Below are 16126 nucleotides of genomic sequence, written 5' to 3'. Positions count from 1 at the left end.
GGCATCCCATTGAAAAAGTGTTTGACTGAGAGGAACCTCAAGCAATCCCAGTCCTACCAGTTTGATGCCGGTGCCAGCAATAGACGCCCAGAGCCTGGAGAAGGATCACAGGTCAGCAGAAGAGCACCTAGAGTGCAACTTAAATGCCTCTATTCAAACACATGTAGCACGGGGAACAAACAAGAGGAGTTAGAGGCATGCACAAGCCTGCAGGGCTATGATCTTACAGGCATCACGGAGATGTGGTGGTATGGCTCCTATGACTGGAGTGTTGGAATGGAAGGATACAGGTTCTTCAGGAAGGACAGGCAAGGGAGACGAGGCCAGCACTGCTCAGTGGTTCCACCATTGGCCTCGATTGTGGAGCTGGCTCTTGACAGATGCCTTAGCATTAGTCTAGCAAAGGAACCCAGTCTTCCCATGTCCAGATTTGAGGTTAAGGCAGTACCTAGAAGAGCTAAGAGGTCTTCTGCAGGGGGAGAGATGCTTGAGGAAGAGAGTAATGAAGATAAAAAGTAACATTAGCTGCTGATTCTTGATAGCGGTTTGTGCCTTTTCCTTTTTTTCATTACTGGTATGTGCTGAGAGCCCAGGTCACAACGGGGTGCCTGGGACAGTAGAGTGCAACTTCTGTGCCTCCATCAATCCATCACAGCAAGATTCGAGGGAATTTTAGAATAAGATTCCATGGGAACTCAGTGCCACAGACTACAGCTGATAGTGCTGAGGCATGTTTTGCCCCTGCACGCCATTCCCTAGAGTACAACTCTTCACTTTTATGAGTTACTTGGTGCGGAAGGGAGTAAAAACCTACGGCAGCGCATCAGCACCGGCTGGCGGCACCGCGCGGTTACTGCTGGGACTGGCCCCAACCGCCCGCCGTAGCTGCCCCGCCCCGCCCCGCTCCGCCCCGCCCCTTGAGGTCCGTCCAGCTGCCTTGAGGTGGGGGAAGAGGGGTTCTGCGGGAGCGGGGTTGTAGTCCTGGGAAGCGGAGCTGGGGGGCTCGGAGAAGCAGGTGTGGGCAGGGGGGGTGACCCGGAGAGCTGGGTTGGTGTGGCCAAGCAGCTGTGGGGAGCGGAGCGGGGCTGGGGGGTTTCCTGGGAAGCGGGGCCGGCGTGGTCCTGGAGTTGGGGGGAGCGGAGCGGGGCCGCATGGTGTCCCGAGGCTTGGGGAAGCGGGGCTGGGGAGATCCTGGGACTCGAGGGAGCACAGCGGGACTTCACCAGCGGCTGGTCTTCCCGGCCCTTAGCAGTGGAGGGGGCAGTCCCACCAGCCGCCGCGGGGAGGAAGCAGCCCTTTTCTGGAGGAGGGAGGCAAGTGCTAGAGCTGGGCCCCGAGTCTGTAGAGCAGCTGCAGTAGGGCAGAAGCCAGCCCAAGTGCCGAAGCACAGATGCACAGCCAGCTCCTGTCCCTTCTCAGCCTCGTAGACCCAAGGGAAATGCGTGTGTGCTGGGGGGGGGAGTGGCGCAGAGATGGTCCCCTGAGGCTGCAGCTGCGCTGGAGCAGGTGCTGTTAACTGAGCCTTGTGAGGGGCATGACTACTCTCCCCCTCCATGTTTCTGGTTGAGCCTTTAGCTATTCCATTCGCCCTTATTTGCTCCTTACACAACACACAGGCCTGCAAGGGTAGCAATAGAGGACTGAGCTGAAGGGCAGAAAGCCAAGTATTTGCAGCCTGTAGAAACTGAAGAATGTGAACCTTATAATGAGGTGATGTGTTGGAAAGGCTCTTTCACTCAGCACATAGTGAGTTCCTGGGGCAAGACTATGCGGGGCTTCTCATTGGCTTGACAAGTAGATGAGATGTAAAATTAAAAGGAAGAAGAAAAAAAAAAGAGCCCACTTTTTGTGCACTTTCACTTAGGTTCTTTCGTTACAAGTTCCTCATGAAATACTTCTGCATTGTACCTGCAGGAAGGGGCTTCACATTCCCTGGATGTCACTCTTGTTCCTGTGAGGTGCAGAGCTGCAAGCAGGCAAACGCTGTGGATGCAGTGAGAGCTGCAGTGGCTCTGCGCTGTGCGTGGGTGCATGATCTCCTGAAGGTGGTAGTACTGCAGAGATAGCCACTGTCCACCCACGCTAGCCACTGTCTCCAGAGATACAGAGGGTGCAGTCCCAGCTCTGCCGCCGTGACTAGCACGGCAGGGGGCCCAGGCTTTCCTCAGGTACCCTGGTTGCTGTCTTTGTTTCTGTGTGGTGCATATGGAGATACTGCAACAGCGTTTCTTCATATGTCAGCCCTGTGCCTGAGGCAGGAGTTGCAGGAAAAGACTGAGAGAAGTACTGTGGTCTCAAGGGGAGAATGTAGCTTTGAACATCTGCTTTTTTCCAGGGTATTTTTAGCATAGAGTGATGGCAGGAGAGATGAATTCCTGGGACATCCTTTTGGAAGCACTGGAGGATCTTGTGTTGGACATGTTCAATAAGTTCAAGCTTAAATTATCACATATTGACTATGAAGGAACACCTAATCTATCCAGAGGTTTACTTGAAGAAACCAATGATGTAGTCAGGCTTGCTGATTGCATGTGTGAGCACTATGGACCAGACAGTGCTGTGGAGGTAGCCATCTGTGTGCTGGAAGGGATCAATCAAAGAGACACTGCAACTAAACTGAAGCAGAAGAGACAGCAAGGTGAGGAAACGGGAGGTTATGAATTTTTTTTTCTTTCTTTCTCTTTGACTGCTCCCTGGAAAAAGTGCAAGTGACTTCTTAGCAGTGGTGAGACAGAACACATTTTTTTTGTCCTCAAGAGTAGGAGAACCTCTTGGTCAGATGGGACAGGTTGTGGCCCCATGTGGGAGCTGGGGTTCCTTGGTAGGAGAGGGGTTCCCTCCTCATGTGAAGGTAGTTCAGTGGGTGTCTGCTGCCTTCACCCCTGTCTGTCAGAGGGTTCTGGGGTATGGGATGAACGGTAAGTGTTAGGACATGAACCGACGTACTTTCCCTTTGGTTGTGTCTGAGGAGGCTCTGGTTGTACCTGCGTGGGGCCCTGTGCCGCAGGAGTCTGCGGGAGCCCAGGGATTATGCCTTTGGCCCCAGGAGCATAAGCAGAGAGAAAAGAGGGGCTGTAGGGGATCCCAGACTATTGTGCTCAGCACAGGTGTGGATCCTGATGCAGTGTCAAGACAGACCAGGACCAGACTTCCTGGTTTGGGGTCTTTATAACCTTTATGGCCTAAAGCCCAGGGCCCTGATGCCCGTGGGAGCTCCTCATGGGGTGCCTCAGGTGAATGGCTTATGAGAAGATGCACTGCTTGAATTCTATTAGTCTCAGTAGCCCAGTCTTGTGGAAGAGAGAAATAGAAGTTCCCTGGCCTTTGTGTTCTGAGTGTGGTAGGAACACAACACAGTATGGTTTCAGGCTTTTGTTTTTCTTTGAAAGACCAGAATTTGGTGCTCTTGGTTTTAACTAGAGAACTCGAGTAGGGAGAAAGGTCTAGGGGCTAATCACAGCCCAAGACATGGAGGGAGGACTTAAGCAGTGGAAGCGGAAGAATTTTGGCTCAATGTTTTTTCCTGCTCATTTCCATAAATGACTGCAGTGTCCCTTTTACTGGCCTTCCTTTTGTTTCTATCGTGTCTGCCAGCCTTGCATGCTGTGTGAGACTCGGAGGCTAGACTCTTTCCCAGACGTTCAATTACAGAGCAATTTAGGTACCCGCTGTGTGTCCAGCACACAGGTGCACCTGCATAGGCACCTTATACAAAGCCCTATTGAATGAGCCAGCGTGGAGGGCTTCATGCTGAGCCAGCAAGAGTGGAGAGTTGCTCATGGAACTAAGTAAGCTCTTAGAGCAGTTCTCAGCTGAGACCTCCAGGAAAGGCAACATGGAGCAGACGTGCCAGGCTTGATGTTTCTTGGAGAGAAATACTGGCAAGTTGAAAGAAGAACTCTGGGATCTGCCTGGATTTTCAGGGAGTGGGGAGCATTCATGGTGATGATGTGCCAGTGTCAGGAGCAAATCACTGACTTTGCAGTGTCCTCTGGGATTTTAGGCAAGCTTAGGCAAGGACTGGGCCCTGGAGGAATCCGCTGCCCCTAAGCATTGTCCATGGGATGCTGCTGCATGAAAATGCTAATATCCATGTTCAATTCCTATTTCAGCTCTGGATACTGGAACGTCAGCTGAAGGTAAGTGCCGCTTCAGCAGAAACCGTTGCAGTATATGCTGCGCTCTTAGCTAGGAGCAAACAGTGCACAATCATTTGCCCATATAGGGAATGCAAAGGACACTTCAGATTATCCTCCCCTCACAGAGTTTGAAAGTAGAGGTGATTTGATGGGTGATAGCTAAGCAGCTTTCATTATTGCCTATTTATTGCAGTGGAGATTGGCCAGAGCACTGTTAACCTTTTGTCTTCCGTGAGAGAAATTAAATTGGAAGTCTTCTTTAGTAGAGGTGCCACAATGCTTTATAGAAAGAGGAGTATGCTTAGCAACTCTATTCCAACTAAATCCTCAGCAGTTTTCCCCATGAAAGCATTCTTCCCCGATGGGTCCCACGCTCCCAACCTAATGGAGATGTGTAAAGAGGAGCTGTCACGTCCTGTCCCGTCCCCCCCACCTGCCTTAAGTAAAACATAAGAGATGCCTGTTCAGATGGGTGTTCACCATGAGCCATTGTTAAGGTCTTTGGAAATCACATAAAACAAGTGCAGTGCAGAGGTAGTGTGTTGTTGGAATAGTTTTAATAATAAGGAGCTAATGGGAAATATGCACTTACTAGGGACTTACACTTATGTTTCTTACTGGTTTAGATTACCGACAGAGATACAGAGACCATGTAGCAAGAGAGTTCCATATGTTTAAAGAGGTGAACGCTTGTCTGGGTGAGAATGTGACTCTAAGCAATAGATATACGAAGCTGATGATGGTTACAAACCCTCAGGGGAGAAGTGAACTAGACCATGAAGTCCTGGGTCTAAGAGAAAGACATGCAGAAGTCGGAAGAGAAGATACTCGCTTTGCAGTTACTGTAGAAACACTTTTTCATCCTGATGCAAGAGGTCAAACTCCACAGATCATTGTGCTAGTGGGTGGTGCAGGGATTGGAAAGACAGTGACAGTAAGAAAGATCATGCTAGACTGGGCAAGAGGAGCCATTTATGCACAATTTGACTATGCATTCTACATAAACTGTAGAGAAATCAACCTTTCCCAGGAGGCAGATATGCTGAGTCTGGTGGATCTGATCTCAGCTTGCTGTCCTTGTGGAAAGGCACCACCTGAAGCAATCCTGGCTAGTCCCGAAAAACTTCTGTTCATCATTGATGGCTTTGATGAACTGAGGTTTCCCTGTGATCAGCCAAAAAATAAACTGTGTTCTGATTGTGGGGAAAGGAAGCCAGTGGAAATCATTCTGAGCAGTTTATTTCAGAAAACTCTTCTCTCTCAGTCCTCCTTGCTCATCACTACAAGACCAACAGCTCTTCAAAGGCTGGGACAGTGTCTAAAGGAGGAGCATTATGCAGAAATAATGGGCTTTTCGGATGCTGAGAAGGAGGAATATTTCCACAAGTTCTTCAGGGATGAAGAGAAAGCAATAAAAGCTATTACCTTTGTCAAAAGAAATGACACTCTGTTTGCCATGTGCCTTGTACCCATCATGTGTTGGACCATCTGCACTGTCCTTGAACAAGAACTTAATGAAGGGAAAGATCTTGCCCAGACTTCTAGAACAACCACAGAGCTGTACATGCTGTACATTTTCAGCTTACTCAAGTGTAGGACTGACCATCTGAAGCAGGATGTGAAGAAATTCCTGAGCAGGCTTTGCTGCATGGCTGCTGATGGAATCTGGAAGCGGAAGATCCTGTTTCATGAAAAGGAGATTGAGGTGTATGGCTTAAATCACCCAGTCCTCCTCTCCCTTTTTCTGAATGAAAGTGTTCTAAAAAAACGTATGAAGTGTGTGAGTGTCTACAGCTTCCTTCACCTGAGCTTTCAAGAGTTTTTTGCAGCATTGTATTATGCATTGGAGGACAATGAGGAAACAGGAGAATTGGGGATGCCAAGGAAGGATATAAAGAAAGTGTTAGAAAAGTACACTAAGTATGATACAAATTGGATATTAGTAGTACGATTCCTGTTTGGCCTGTTAAATGAGGAAACAAGTAAGTACCTGATAGAAAGGACTGGGTGTAAAATCTCACCTAGAGTTAAGAAAGACTTGTTGAAGTGGATTCAAATAGGCCAAGGAGTGATTGACAACTTGAACGTATTTCACTGTTTGTTTGAGATTCAAGAAGAAATGTTTGTGAGCAATGCATTGGAACATTTCACTGGGATAGTTCTGAAAGACTGCATTCTGAGCCAATACGATCAAATGATCCTTGCGTTTTGTGTCAAACAGTGGACTGGACTGGACTCCTTTCATCTTGAATGTTGCTCAGTTGCACCGGAAGACCATGAAAATGAGTTTGTTCCAGGACCTCCAGATAGGTCACATCAGTAAGTATTGTTCGCAACCACAGGAGTGGAGTTTCTTGATCACATAAATTGGTCCTCTCCCCTGTTTTAAAAACTAAAAACTAAAATTGGTTGGAAGTTTTCCGTTATAAAAACCAGCGTGAAGCTAATGCTATGGTGAAGAGAATCTTCTTGCTCTCATACTAACAAAATTCCCCTGCCTCCATCCTGTATCCGTGTTACTTATTTTTTTACTGATTCACTAAGCCTGTTGTGGACAACATGTATGGAGGCAGGACATGGTGTGTGAGCAGCTGTATAAAGGAGGAAAAGAGTAGTAAATTCAGATGTCCCTTTTCTCTTCAAAGCCTTTGCTCCTAGGTGAAGGCAAATACTAGCCTGGGGTGATGTTTTTCTGCAGGAAATTCAGGCAGCTCTCTTCCCCATACTGTTTTTACAGGGACCTATTCTCCTGTGCAGAAAAGGGTTTTAAAGGTATGTTAATTTGCCTGTCCAGTTTGCTTATGCTGTGGAGGACTTCTTAGGACTTGGGTAAAACATCACTGGAAAAGTGTAGTTTTCCTTTATGCCCTTCTTATCTGTGGGGTGCAACCGTCTCATTGTGGGGAGGCTTGCTTGTGATACTGGATGACTGTCAAAGCACAATCCTCTATTCTTTGAAAGGAGAGAGGCCTATGACTGTGGAGCTGTCAGCCCAGGAGGAATGGTCCTGGTGTGGGGATAGAAACTGTCGTTGAAAATTACACCTTTGCTCAGAATTGTCCAAAGGTGGAACTTGGGCTGAGGCAGAGCTGAAAAGAGGCAACTTGGTGTGTCTAGAGGAAGGAGCAGTACGGTTATTTGATGTGTGCTATTTCATCAGTGTGCTCTTTCAAGTAATAGGGTGGGTTTTTTTTTGTTTTCTAAAGGACAGTTAATACTGAGGCCAGTAACAGAGGCAGTCTCCTAGGTTCACACAACCCAGTGTATACAATGTCAATGAGATACTGAAGACAAGTGCTGAGAAGTTTTTCAACTTTGTTTTTTCAATGTCTTGCATATAAGGAAAGGCTGAGAGAGCTGGGACTGTGCAGCCTGGAGAACAGAAGGCTTAGGGGGATCTCATCAATGTACATAAATACCTGAAGGGAAGGCGTAAAGAGGAGAAAGCTAGGTTCTTTTCAGTGGTGACAGGACTGAGGCAGTGGGCACATAGGAGGTTCCCTCTGAACATCAGGAAACCCTTTTTCACTGTGAGTGTGACTGAGCACTGGCACTGGTTGCCCAGGGAGGTTGTGGGGTCTCCATCCTTGGTGATATTCAAAAGCTGCTGGCCATGGTCCTGGGCAGCCTCCTTGAGGTGGCCTGAGCAGGGGGCTTGGAGCAGATGACCTCCAGAAGTTGCTTCCAACCTCAAACATGCGGGTATTCTACGATTTGTGGTCTTTCAGAGACCCACTGTCCCACCACCACCTGCTTCTGGCTGAAATGCTGCGTTTTGCAGCAGATTTGTGGTAGTGCCCAAGGACATTCTCAGCCCTTCCACCGTGAAGGTGTGGTCCTGTCATTCACTCTGCTCTTTGAGGCTCAGTTTGATTGATTGCATTCAATGAAGATGACTTACTGTTGCAGGTTTCTTTCAAATTAGGGTGATGTCTGTTAAACAGGAAGAGCTGCTGCAGCTTTAGGTGTGGCATTGTGAGTCTTCCACTGGAATAGGGTGCTTCAGAGACCTCGTATTCTAACTAGAAAGACTTGTATTGCAAAGCATAGCTAAAGTTAATGCATTTCTGAAACAAATAATCTGTACTAAAGATGCCCTTTGAAGTCTTCAGAAGGCCTTTCCTTCTAAGCTCAGCTCAGGCTATCTTGCACTGAGTTTGCAGTGCAGATCTATAGTCAGTGAAGCCCAAGAGCAAGCAGTCTCTTGTAGATATGCTTTTTCTTCCTTCTTGCTGCCCTCTGAGGGTGTTGTCAATCTTTCCAGCACGTAGGCTCCGGCTCTGTTCCTTTCATCCAGGTTCCAGCTGCTAGACATGAAATTGATGGTTTGTGTGAGAACCTAAATTTATTCAGTGGATTTTTTTGCTGCTCTAAAAGGTTTCTTTCAGTGAAAAGTGTCTCTTAAATGGGAGAAGCTGCTGTGATCTGGGGCCTGGCATTAGGACTGCTGCACTGGAAGAGAGTGCCTTAGAGGGGAGTTTTTCTTCAGAGGTAAACTTTTGTGCAACTAACGTGCTTGTATAAGTAACGGAGTTCAGAAAGAATGTTCTGTGCAAAGGATGACCTCATAACCTTTCCAAGGCTTTTCACCCTGAGGCTGTTTCACATAAAGGCTGCCTGGTCAGAGCTACAGCATTGACTCCTGTCACTGAGGGTTTTAAGTCAGTCTTAACCAGATTGATGAGTCCTGTTTGTCCCGTGGGTTTCTTGCATATCCTCATTCTGAACAGGGACATACTGTGCACTGCACCATGTGAGCGACAGCGCTGCTCAGGACCTCATGGCTCAGGGGAAGGGGTGCTGAGCCCATAGCTTTGCTTTCTATTTCTGTGCCCAGCCTTTTTAAAGTCCCTATCCCCTATCTTGCCTCCACCTGTCATAAACTCCTTCCTCTCACTGTGAGAGCTAAGCTTAAGTGAGAGGCCATGCAAAGCCAGGCTGTGCTGGAGGGGTCCCCAGGCTCAACACTGTATAGAGGTATCCAATTCACTCCCTGCCCTTTGGATGCAAAAGCCTGAGATACGGCTTTCTGCAGCCCGTGATTACATGCTCTCCACTTCTCCCTAGGGGTGCTGTTTTCCTGCTAAAAGCTCTCATGGGTAATGTGACTTTGCCAGAGTTGATCTGTGCTGTAGGATCCACCAGTGGCATCTGGATACCTGCTGTGGAGGCTCAGCTTATGTTTTATCTTGCAAAGCAGCTGTGGACCTGTGACTTGGATGGTGCATGGGTCTCTCTTCTGTATCTGTATTTCCACTGTCAGTAGTGTGACTGGTAAGGAGTTTGGAAAGGGATGATGGTGGTACTCTCTGGGTGTTTCCCCATCAGTTTTAGAGTTCTGGTGTTCCCTCACCACAGCTAAGGAAAAAATGTGAGGAATCCCCTGGCAGCACAACTCTAGCACAAGTGGAGTGGAAAGAGCAAGTTTATTGTCCTGCTCTAATTACACTGATCAAGAGCCTGTCTGTCCAACAGGTAAAATCATAGAAGAGCTTGGGTTGGAAGGGACCTTTTAAAGATCATCTAGTCCAACCTACCTGCCACGAACAGTAACATTTTTCACTACATCAGGTTGCTCAATGGCCCATACAGCCTGCCCTTGAACACTTCCAATGATGGGGCATCCACAGCTTCTCTGCACAGTCTGTTCCAGTGCCTCACCACCCTCATCATAAAAAATTTCTTCCTTACGTCCATTCTAAATCTACCCTCTTTCAGTTTAAAACCATTGCCCTTGTCCTGTCACTAGAGGCCCTGGTAAACAGTCTTTCTCCATCTTTCTTGTAAGCCCCTCTAAGTATTGAAAGGCTGCAACGTCTCCCCAGACCCTTTTCTTCTCCAGGCTACACAACCGCAGCTGTCTCAGCCTTTCTTCATAAGAGGGGTGTTCCAATCCTCGGATCGTTTTCATGGCCCTCCTCTGGATCTGCTCTAACAGGTCCGTATCTTTTTTTGTACTGGGGACTTCAGAACTGGATGCAGTGCTACAGGTGGGTTCTCACGAGAGCAGAATAGAAGGGCAGAATCAGCTCCCTTGATCTGGCTGCTTTCCAGATCTGTGCAGTTACAGCCCTGAAGTAGGTTCTTGTTCTTATACCAGGGCACTGGGCTCCTGCTTATAGTACAGCTGGCATTACCCAATGGGCTCAGCTGGACTTGGTCCCTTGGTTCCTGTCTTTAGGAGTTCAGTGCTCAGTGGGGACTACAATCACCCTTTTCCAAACGGTATTAGTTAATGCACAGAGAAGGAACACAGCTTCTAAGAAGGGGTTGACACCAGAAGTGAAGGCTGTGAATGTGCTCCTGTTCCTGTCTCCTGCTTGGAGACATTGTTAGCTCTCTCTTGCCTTCACAGCTGGGGCAGTTTCTCTTCTTCAGTCCCTGAATTTTCAAAAGAATCTCCTCTGGAATTCAAGGAACAGTGTCTTTTGATCTGATCAGAGCTGAGGCAGTTTTGGAGACCTCTATTGAGGCAGCCCAGCGCATTGCTTCTTGAAGGTTTGCAGATGAGAGTGAATCAGCAGCCCATCTTCCCTGGGAATGCTTCTTAACAAACTTGATCACAGCCAATGCAATCTGTGTACATAGACAGCAAAACCAGACATGTCTCAGGTAGCCATGTACAGTACAGCATTTGTGATTACTGTGAATTTCATGTAAATCTGACCTAGAATTGCACAGTATGAAACACCTGTTTTTTGGTGGTTTGGGTTTTTTTTTGCAGTAAACTGGAGGTGCTTACAGTTATGCTTTGAGTGGGGTGTTATGCTCCCTAACATGCTATCTTGATATTTTTAAATTTGTAACAAATTCAGCTTGCATCCTGTAATGCAGATCATGTGTTCTCTGACTTTTCTAGGCATGCACCCCAGGCAGAGGAGGCTAGTTCACCGCCTGTGTCCCTGCTCTGTCAAGCTTTAGGAAATCCAAGGAGCAAATTAAAAACCATCAAGTGAGAAAACTATTCTGTTCCTTAGAGACAAACAAACAAAAATGGCAACCCTTAGCTCAAATACGCAGCTCACTCTGTTTACTTGAATCCTGCTGTTGAGGAAATCCCTTTGTTTGATGCTGTTAAGCCTGCTGTCTGTGGCCGGGTGTTGGAGAGATGGAGTGGAGTCCTTTCGCAGCCTGATAGAGCTCATGTTCACAACCCTTATACCATAGACTAATATCCAAGGGCCCTGCAATGCAGCATTTAGGGAAGGGAATTTTCCATGGCTTCACTGGAACCTGACACTGTCCCTCTGGGAACTTCAGCTAAGGGTGAGGAGGGGGGTGGAGAAATAGACCTTGATGTCAGATCAGGAGTCAAGATGCTTAGGAAGCAAGGAGGAGACTTGCTCTTCTTCTGCTCTTCTTTACTTCATTAGAGACAGGATAAAAGCACATCAGAGATATCCAAGTGGTTTCCCACCCCAGAGAAGGGGATAGCAGAGCACAAATTGTACATCCTTGGAGGGGCATCCACAATAAAACCTAGGCCCAAGATCAGACTGTAGTGAATCCAACAGATTCTTGTGGGTTTCCCTTCGTCCCCAGGAGCACAGTCCAAAGGCAGGGCTGTGGTGGCTGAGGCAAGACCTGGCAGCTGCCCCCTGCCCAGGCCTGAGGGCAGAGCTGGCCTTTGCAGGGGAGGGGTGACGTGTCCCTCAGAGCGAGTGTGGGGCTGAGGGCTCCCAGCAGCCTGCAGGGAGCCAGGCACAGTGCCAGGGCAGGGTAGCCCCATGACCACCCGCAGACTCGGCCAGCTGGGATTGGGCACGTCCCTGTCCCTGTTCCATCAGCCCTGGGCTAGGTCCCAAAGCAGAGCTGTGCAGCTGAGGGGCCACTGGGTGCCTCCTAGGAGGGAATTGACTGAGAGAAACGGCAGTGGCTATGGTGCTGGCCCATCATTGGCTGTGGGGTAGGCATGTGGTGACTGTGGGCAGGGGTTGTAGTCTTGGGCCTGGTGGCTGTGATGACCCCACAACTTTTCTCCCTGTGTCTTCCCTGCAGGTTGTGGTGGTGCCGACTCACCAGCACCATCTGTGGGGACCTGGCCACAGTGTTCAGCACCAGCCAGAGCCTGAGGGAGCTGGACCTTGGTGATAACGAGCTGGGAGACCTTGGACTGCAGCTGCTGTGTGAGGGGCTGACACATACTTCCTGCCAGCTGCGGACACTGCGGTGAGGGACATGGGGGCTCCTCAGGGCTTTTCCCAGACCCCTTCCCACTCCAAGGTCTCCTTTAACTTTTCTTGGCTCAATGGGAAGGCAGCACTTCCCCCTTCAGTTTACAATGAGCTGAACCCATTGTGTTTAAAAGGTGGCTTTGCTCCTCCCAACTGGCATACTGAGGGAGAGGTCCCCGCGGGAGGAGGACTGAAGTGGGAGCTGCTCCTGGTTCTAGCCCCAAGAAGAGCACTGTGCAGGTGGAGCAAGTGGCTATGCCCTCGCCATGCTCCTCACCCAGCTCTTTAAGGAACCCTGAATGCAGGGCTGCCTGTCTGGTGTGCATCTTCTCAGCTGCCACTGCTGGGGGAGGCAGGAGTGAGGCTGCTGAGGCAGCACCTGGCAGCTGCCCACTGGCTGGGGCACTGCTGTGGGGTTGAGAGGTACCTTCATGGAGGGTATTGGTTGTGGGTTGGGCACTGGTGGGGTTTGTGGCCATGGCTTATGGTTGTTGGCCCAGTGAGGGCCTAGTGGGCAAAAGCATCCGTCCAGCTGGCTGTGACAACTCTGCGGATCTTTTTCAGATTGGTGAGATGTCAACATGCCGGGGCTGTCTGTAGGCACCTGGCCACATTGCTTAGCACCAAGCAGAGCCTGAGGGAGCTGAACCTGGAAGGAAATGACCTGGGTGACCCTGGAATGCGGCTGCTGTGTGAGGGGCTGAAACATCCTTCCTGCCAGCTGCAGACACTGCGGTGAGGGACACGGGGTTCCTTGGGGCTTTTTCCAGCTGCCCTATGGGCAACACTCAGTGTAGCTTGCGGCTGGGGCAGGGCAGCTCCTGCCTGCGTGCAGGGATGGCAACAGGCTACCAGTGAGGTGCATCTGCAGGGCGAGGTCCCTGCCCATCCTGTGCTTGTTGCCTGCCCTGCCAGGAGCTAGCAGGGCTCATTTGGAGAGCTTTAAACTAGATTCGAAGGGGGATGGGGTTGTTACTGAGCTTGCATTGGTGGGGCAGCACTCCAGAATTGATAAAGGCCAGGAGGCCTCCCATACCCATAGGGTGAAATTGGTGTGCTCAGCTCGCTCCCTGAAATGCCTGTACACCAATGCACGCAGCATGGGGAATAAGCAGGAAGAGTTAGAAACTTTTGTTCGGTCAGGAGATTATGATCTGGTGGCAATTACAGAGACATGGTGGGACAGCTCACATGACTGGAATGTGGTCATGGGTGGCTATGTCCTTTTCAGGAAAGACAGGCCAGCCAGGCGAGGTGGTGGAGTTGCCCTTTACGTGAGAGAGCAACTACAATGTACTGAGTACTGTCCACGTGCAGTTGAGGAGCAAGTTGAGAGTCTGTGGGTGAGGATTAAGGGACAGGCTGGCAGGGGTGACACTGTTATGGGTGTCTATTACAGGCCACCAGATCAGGGGGAGGAAGTTGATGAGGCCTTCTATGGGCAGCTGAGAGTGGCCTCACAGTCACAGGCCCTGGTTGTCGTGGGGGATTTTAACTTTCCGGATGTTTGCTGGAAGGACTACTCAGCCAGCCAGCCTCAGTCTAGGAGGTTCCTCCAATGCATTGATGACAACTTTCTGATGCAAATGGTGGAGGAGCCGACTAGGAGAGGTGCACTGCTGGATCTCGTCCTCACTAACAAGGAGGGTCTGGTGCAAGGAGTAAAGGTTGAAGGCTGCCTTGGCTGCAGCGACCATGAGATGGTGGAGTTCATGATCTCGGCTGGTGGAAGCAGAATAGCAAGCAGAATTGCAAGCCTGGACTTCAGCAGGGCAAACTTTGGCCTTTTCAAACAATTACTAGGGGAAATCCCGTGGACTAAGCTGTTTGAAGGTAAAGGTGCCCAGGATAGCTGGTCAGCATTCAGGGACTGCTTCTACCAAGCTCAAGATCAGAGCATCCCGACACGTAGGAAGTCAAGGAAGGGAGCCAGGAGACCTGTGTGGCTAAACAGGGAACTGCTTGGCAAGCTCAAGTGGAAGAAGAGAGTTTATAGATCATGGAAGGAGGGGCTGACCGCTTGGGAGGAGTACAGGGCTGCTGTCAGGGGATGTAGAGAGGCAACTAGGAAAGCTAAGGCCTCCTTAGAGTTGGAGGAAAGCAAATGTCACTCCAGTCTTCAAAAAGGGCAAGAAGGAGGACCCGGGTAACTATAGACCGGTCAGCTTCACCTCCATCCCTGGGAAACTGATGGAACATGTTATAAGTTGATCCCACAAATTGATGCGAGACAGAGTCAATTAAAATTTGGAATATTTATTTAGCAAGCGGCAGCAAGCAAAACAGCGCTGGGCGGCCCGGGAGTCTCACTCCGCCGACGGCTCGCGCCCGGTTCCCGAAAGTCCCTGGTTTTATACTCTTCTTTTTCCGGTAGAGAGGTACTCTGCATCTGCACGACACGACTTGTTGCTAGGGGGTCGTTTTCTGCTTTCCTTTTCCTCCTGGTTGTCGCAGGGATGAAAGATTCATGTCTTCCTCACATCATGTACTCTTCGTCTTCATGAGCCCCCCTCCCCTCCTCCAAGTCTTTTTCACATCCTACTTTGTTTGCATAACCTGACCTTTGCAGTTTTAGCCTTGCCCGCTCACAGGATGCTGGCTATCTTGCAACAGCAGGTTCAGCAATTGCCTTTTTGTAAAACAATGTGACAATGCGAGTTTCTAGGTTTGGTGAACAAACAGCGCTGAGCTTATCACAATTCCCCCCTTTTACTTTTTACTATTTTGTTCATCAAACCGCTTAAGCGCTTGTGCTTGAGCTTTTATTGTGCTTGAGATAACCTACTGTCCAGACGGTCCTTGAGCGACTGGTTGGATCAGCAAATGATCTTCTGTTACTTATTACAATCCTTCCCCTCTTTTTCTTTTATTTACAAGAAATTTGCTGATCAAACCTGGACAGTACTTCACAAGCTGCATTTAACTCAGAGTTTTCATCTGGTATAATCTTCATTTCTAGTTTTGATTGCTTTATTACCATTAGTTGCACTGTTTTTAACTTGTTCTTAACAAAAGCTACAAATTTGTTAACAATAACAAGGCCCGAAGGTTAAAATTAACCACAGTATTATGAGGGGCCCCGCCAGGGTGGAAATTAAGGTAGTTAACTATGGTGCCAATTGAAGGGTTGGTGTTCATTTTTTTTTTGAGGCCGTGGTAGTGAAAGGATACCAGCTTTCATTGCCCCACTGTTTAATACCTCTCTGCCTGTCCTCGTCTACTCTCTTGCAGAGAGCAACGGGATATCAATATCTTCTCGGCAGCAGCAGGTAGTCTTCAGGGGAATTTTCTGGCTTTTCTTTTACCACGCCTTTCTCACTTTAGTAACTCTGCTGTTAATTTATCAATAATTCTTAAATATATTTCCACCTGTTTTGTTGCTGGACCTGTTTCCAGAGGAATCTTACAGCACACTGTCTTAAGGCTCAATACCAGTTCATTTCATATACCTCCTAGGGTTCAGATATTGATAGTTCTCATCCCCAAAATAATTTACAGATTTTTGCTTGACTTTCTGATTCTTGATATGTCAGATTTTTGCGACAATTCATACAGCAAGATTGCATGTTAAACGAGACACATGACCACTTCTTACCAAACTTTGCACACTTGCAAACAACGTAACATAGGTATCCAGAAGTATGGTGCTTTATACATGGTTAAACTATCCGTTACTTCTCTTCTGGAAAAGTGCATTTACCAGTCTTGTTCCTTAATCTTACTCAAAGGTCTCTCAGTTCCGACATCATAGTCCACCTTTCTGGGAAGATAGGTCCTTTTATTCTGCTAGTGTGAGTCTATCCTTTCTCCGCT

The 16126-nt window shown here is 48.7% G+C and overlaps 1 protein-coding gene across 1 annotated transcript in view; it reads left to right on the top strand.

The window, feature by feature from the left end:
• Window positions 1-925: 925 nt before the first annotated feature.
• LOC309684685 (NACHT, LRR and PYD domains-containing protein 12-like) overlaps window positions 926-16126 on the top strand; it is a 34364-nt gene continuing 19163 nt past the window's right edge. The window contains exons 1-7 of the mRNA XM_082500546.1: window positions 926-942; window positions 2336-2638; window positions 4113-4139; window positions 4766-6458; window positions 10999-11091; window positions 12138-12308; window positions 12878-13048. Coding sequence (XP_082356672.1) covers window positions 2356-2638; window positions 4113-4139; window positions 4766-6458; window positions 10999-11091; window positions 12138-12308; window positions 12878-13048 — 2438 coding nt within the window. The 5' untranslated portion in view covers window positions 926-942; window positions 2336-2355. The remainder of the gene's footprint in view (window positions 943-2335; window positions 2639-4112; window positions 4140-4765; window positions 6459-10998; window positions 11092-12137; window positions 12309-12877; window positions 13049-16126) is intronic.

This window comes from Vanellus vanellus (assembly GCF_965231255.1).
Source record: "Vanellus vanellus genome assembly, contig: HAP1_SCAFFOLD_469, whole genome shotgun sequence".
NCBI classification, from domain to species: domain Eukaryota; kingdom Metazoa; phylum Chordata; class Aves; order Charadriiformes; family Charadriidae; genus Vanellus; species Vanellus vanellus.
The sequence above is the reverse complement of the archived record's forward strand: the minus strand, read 5'-3'. Positions and strand labels throughout refer to the sequence as shown.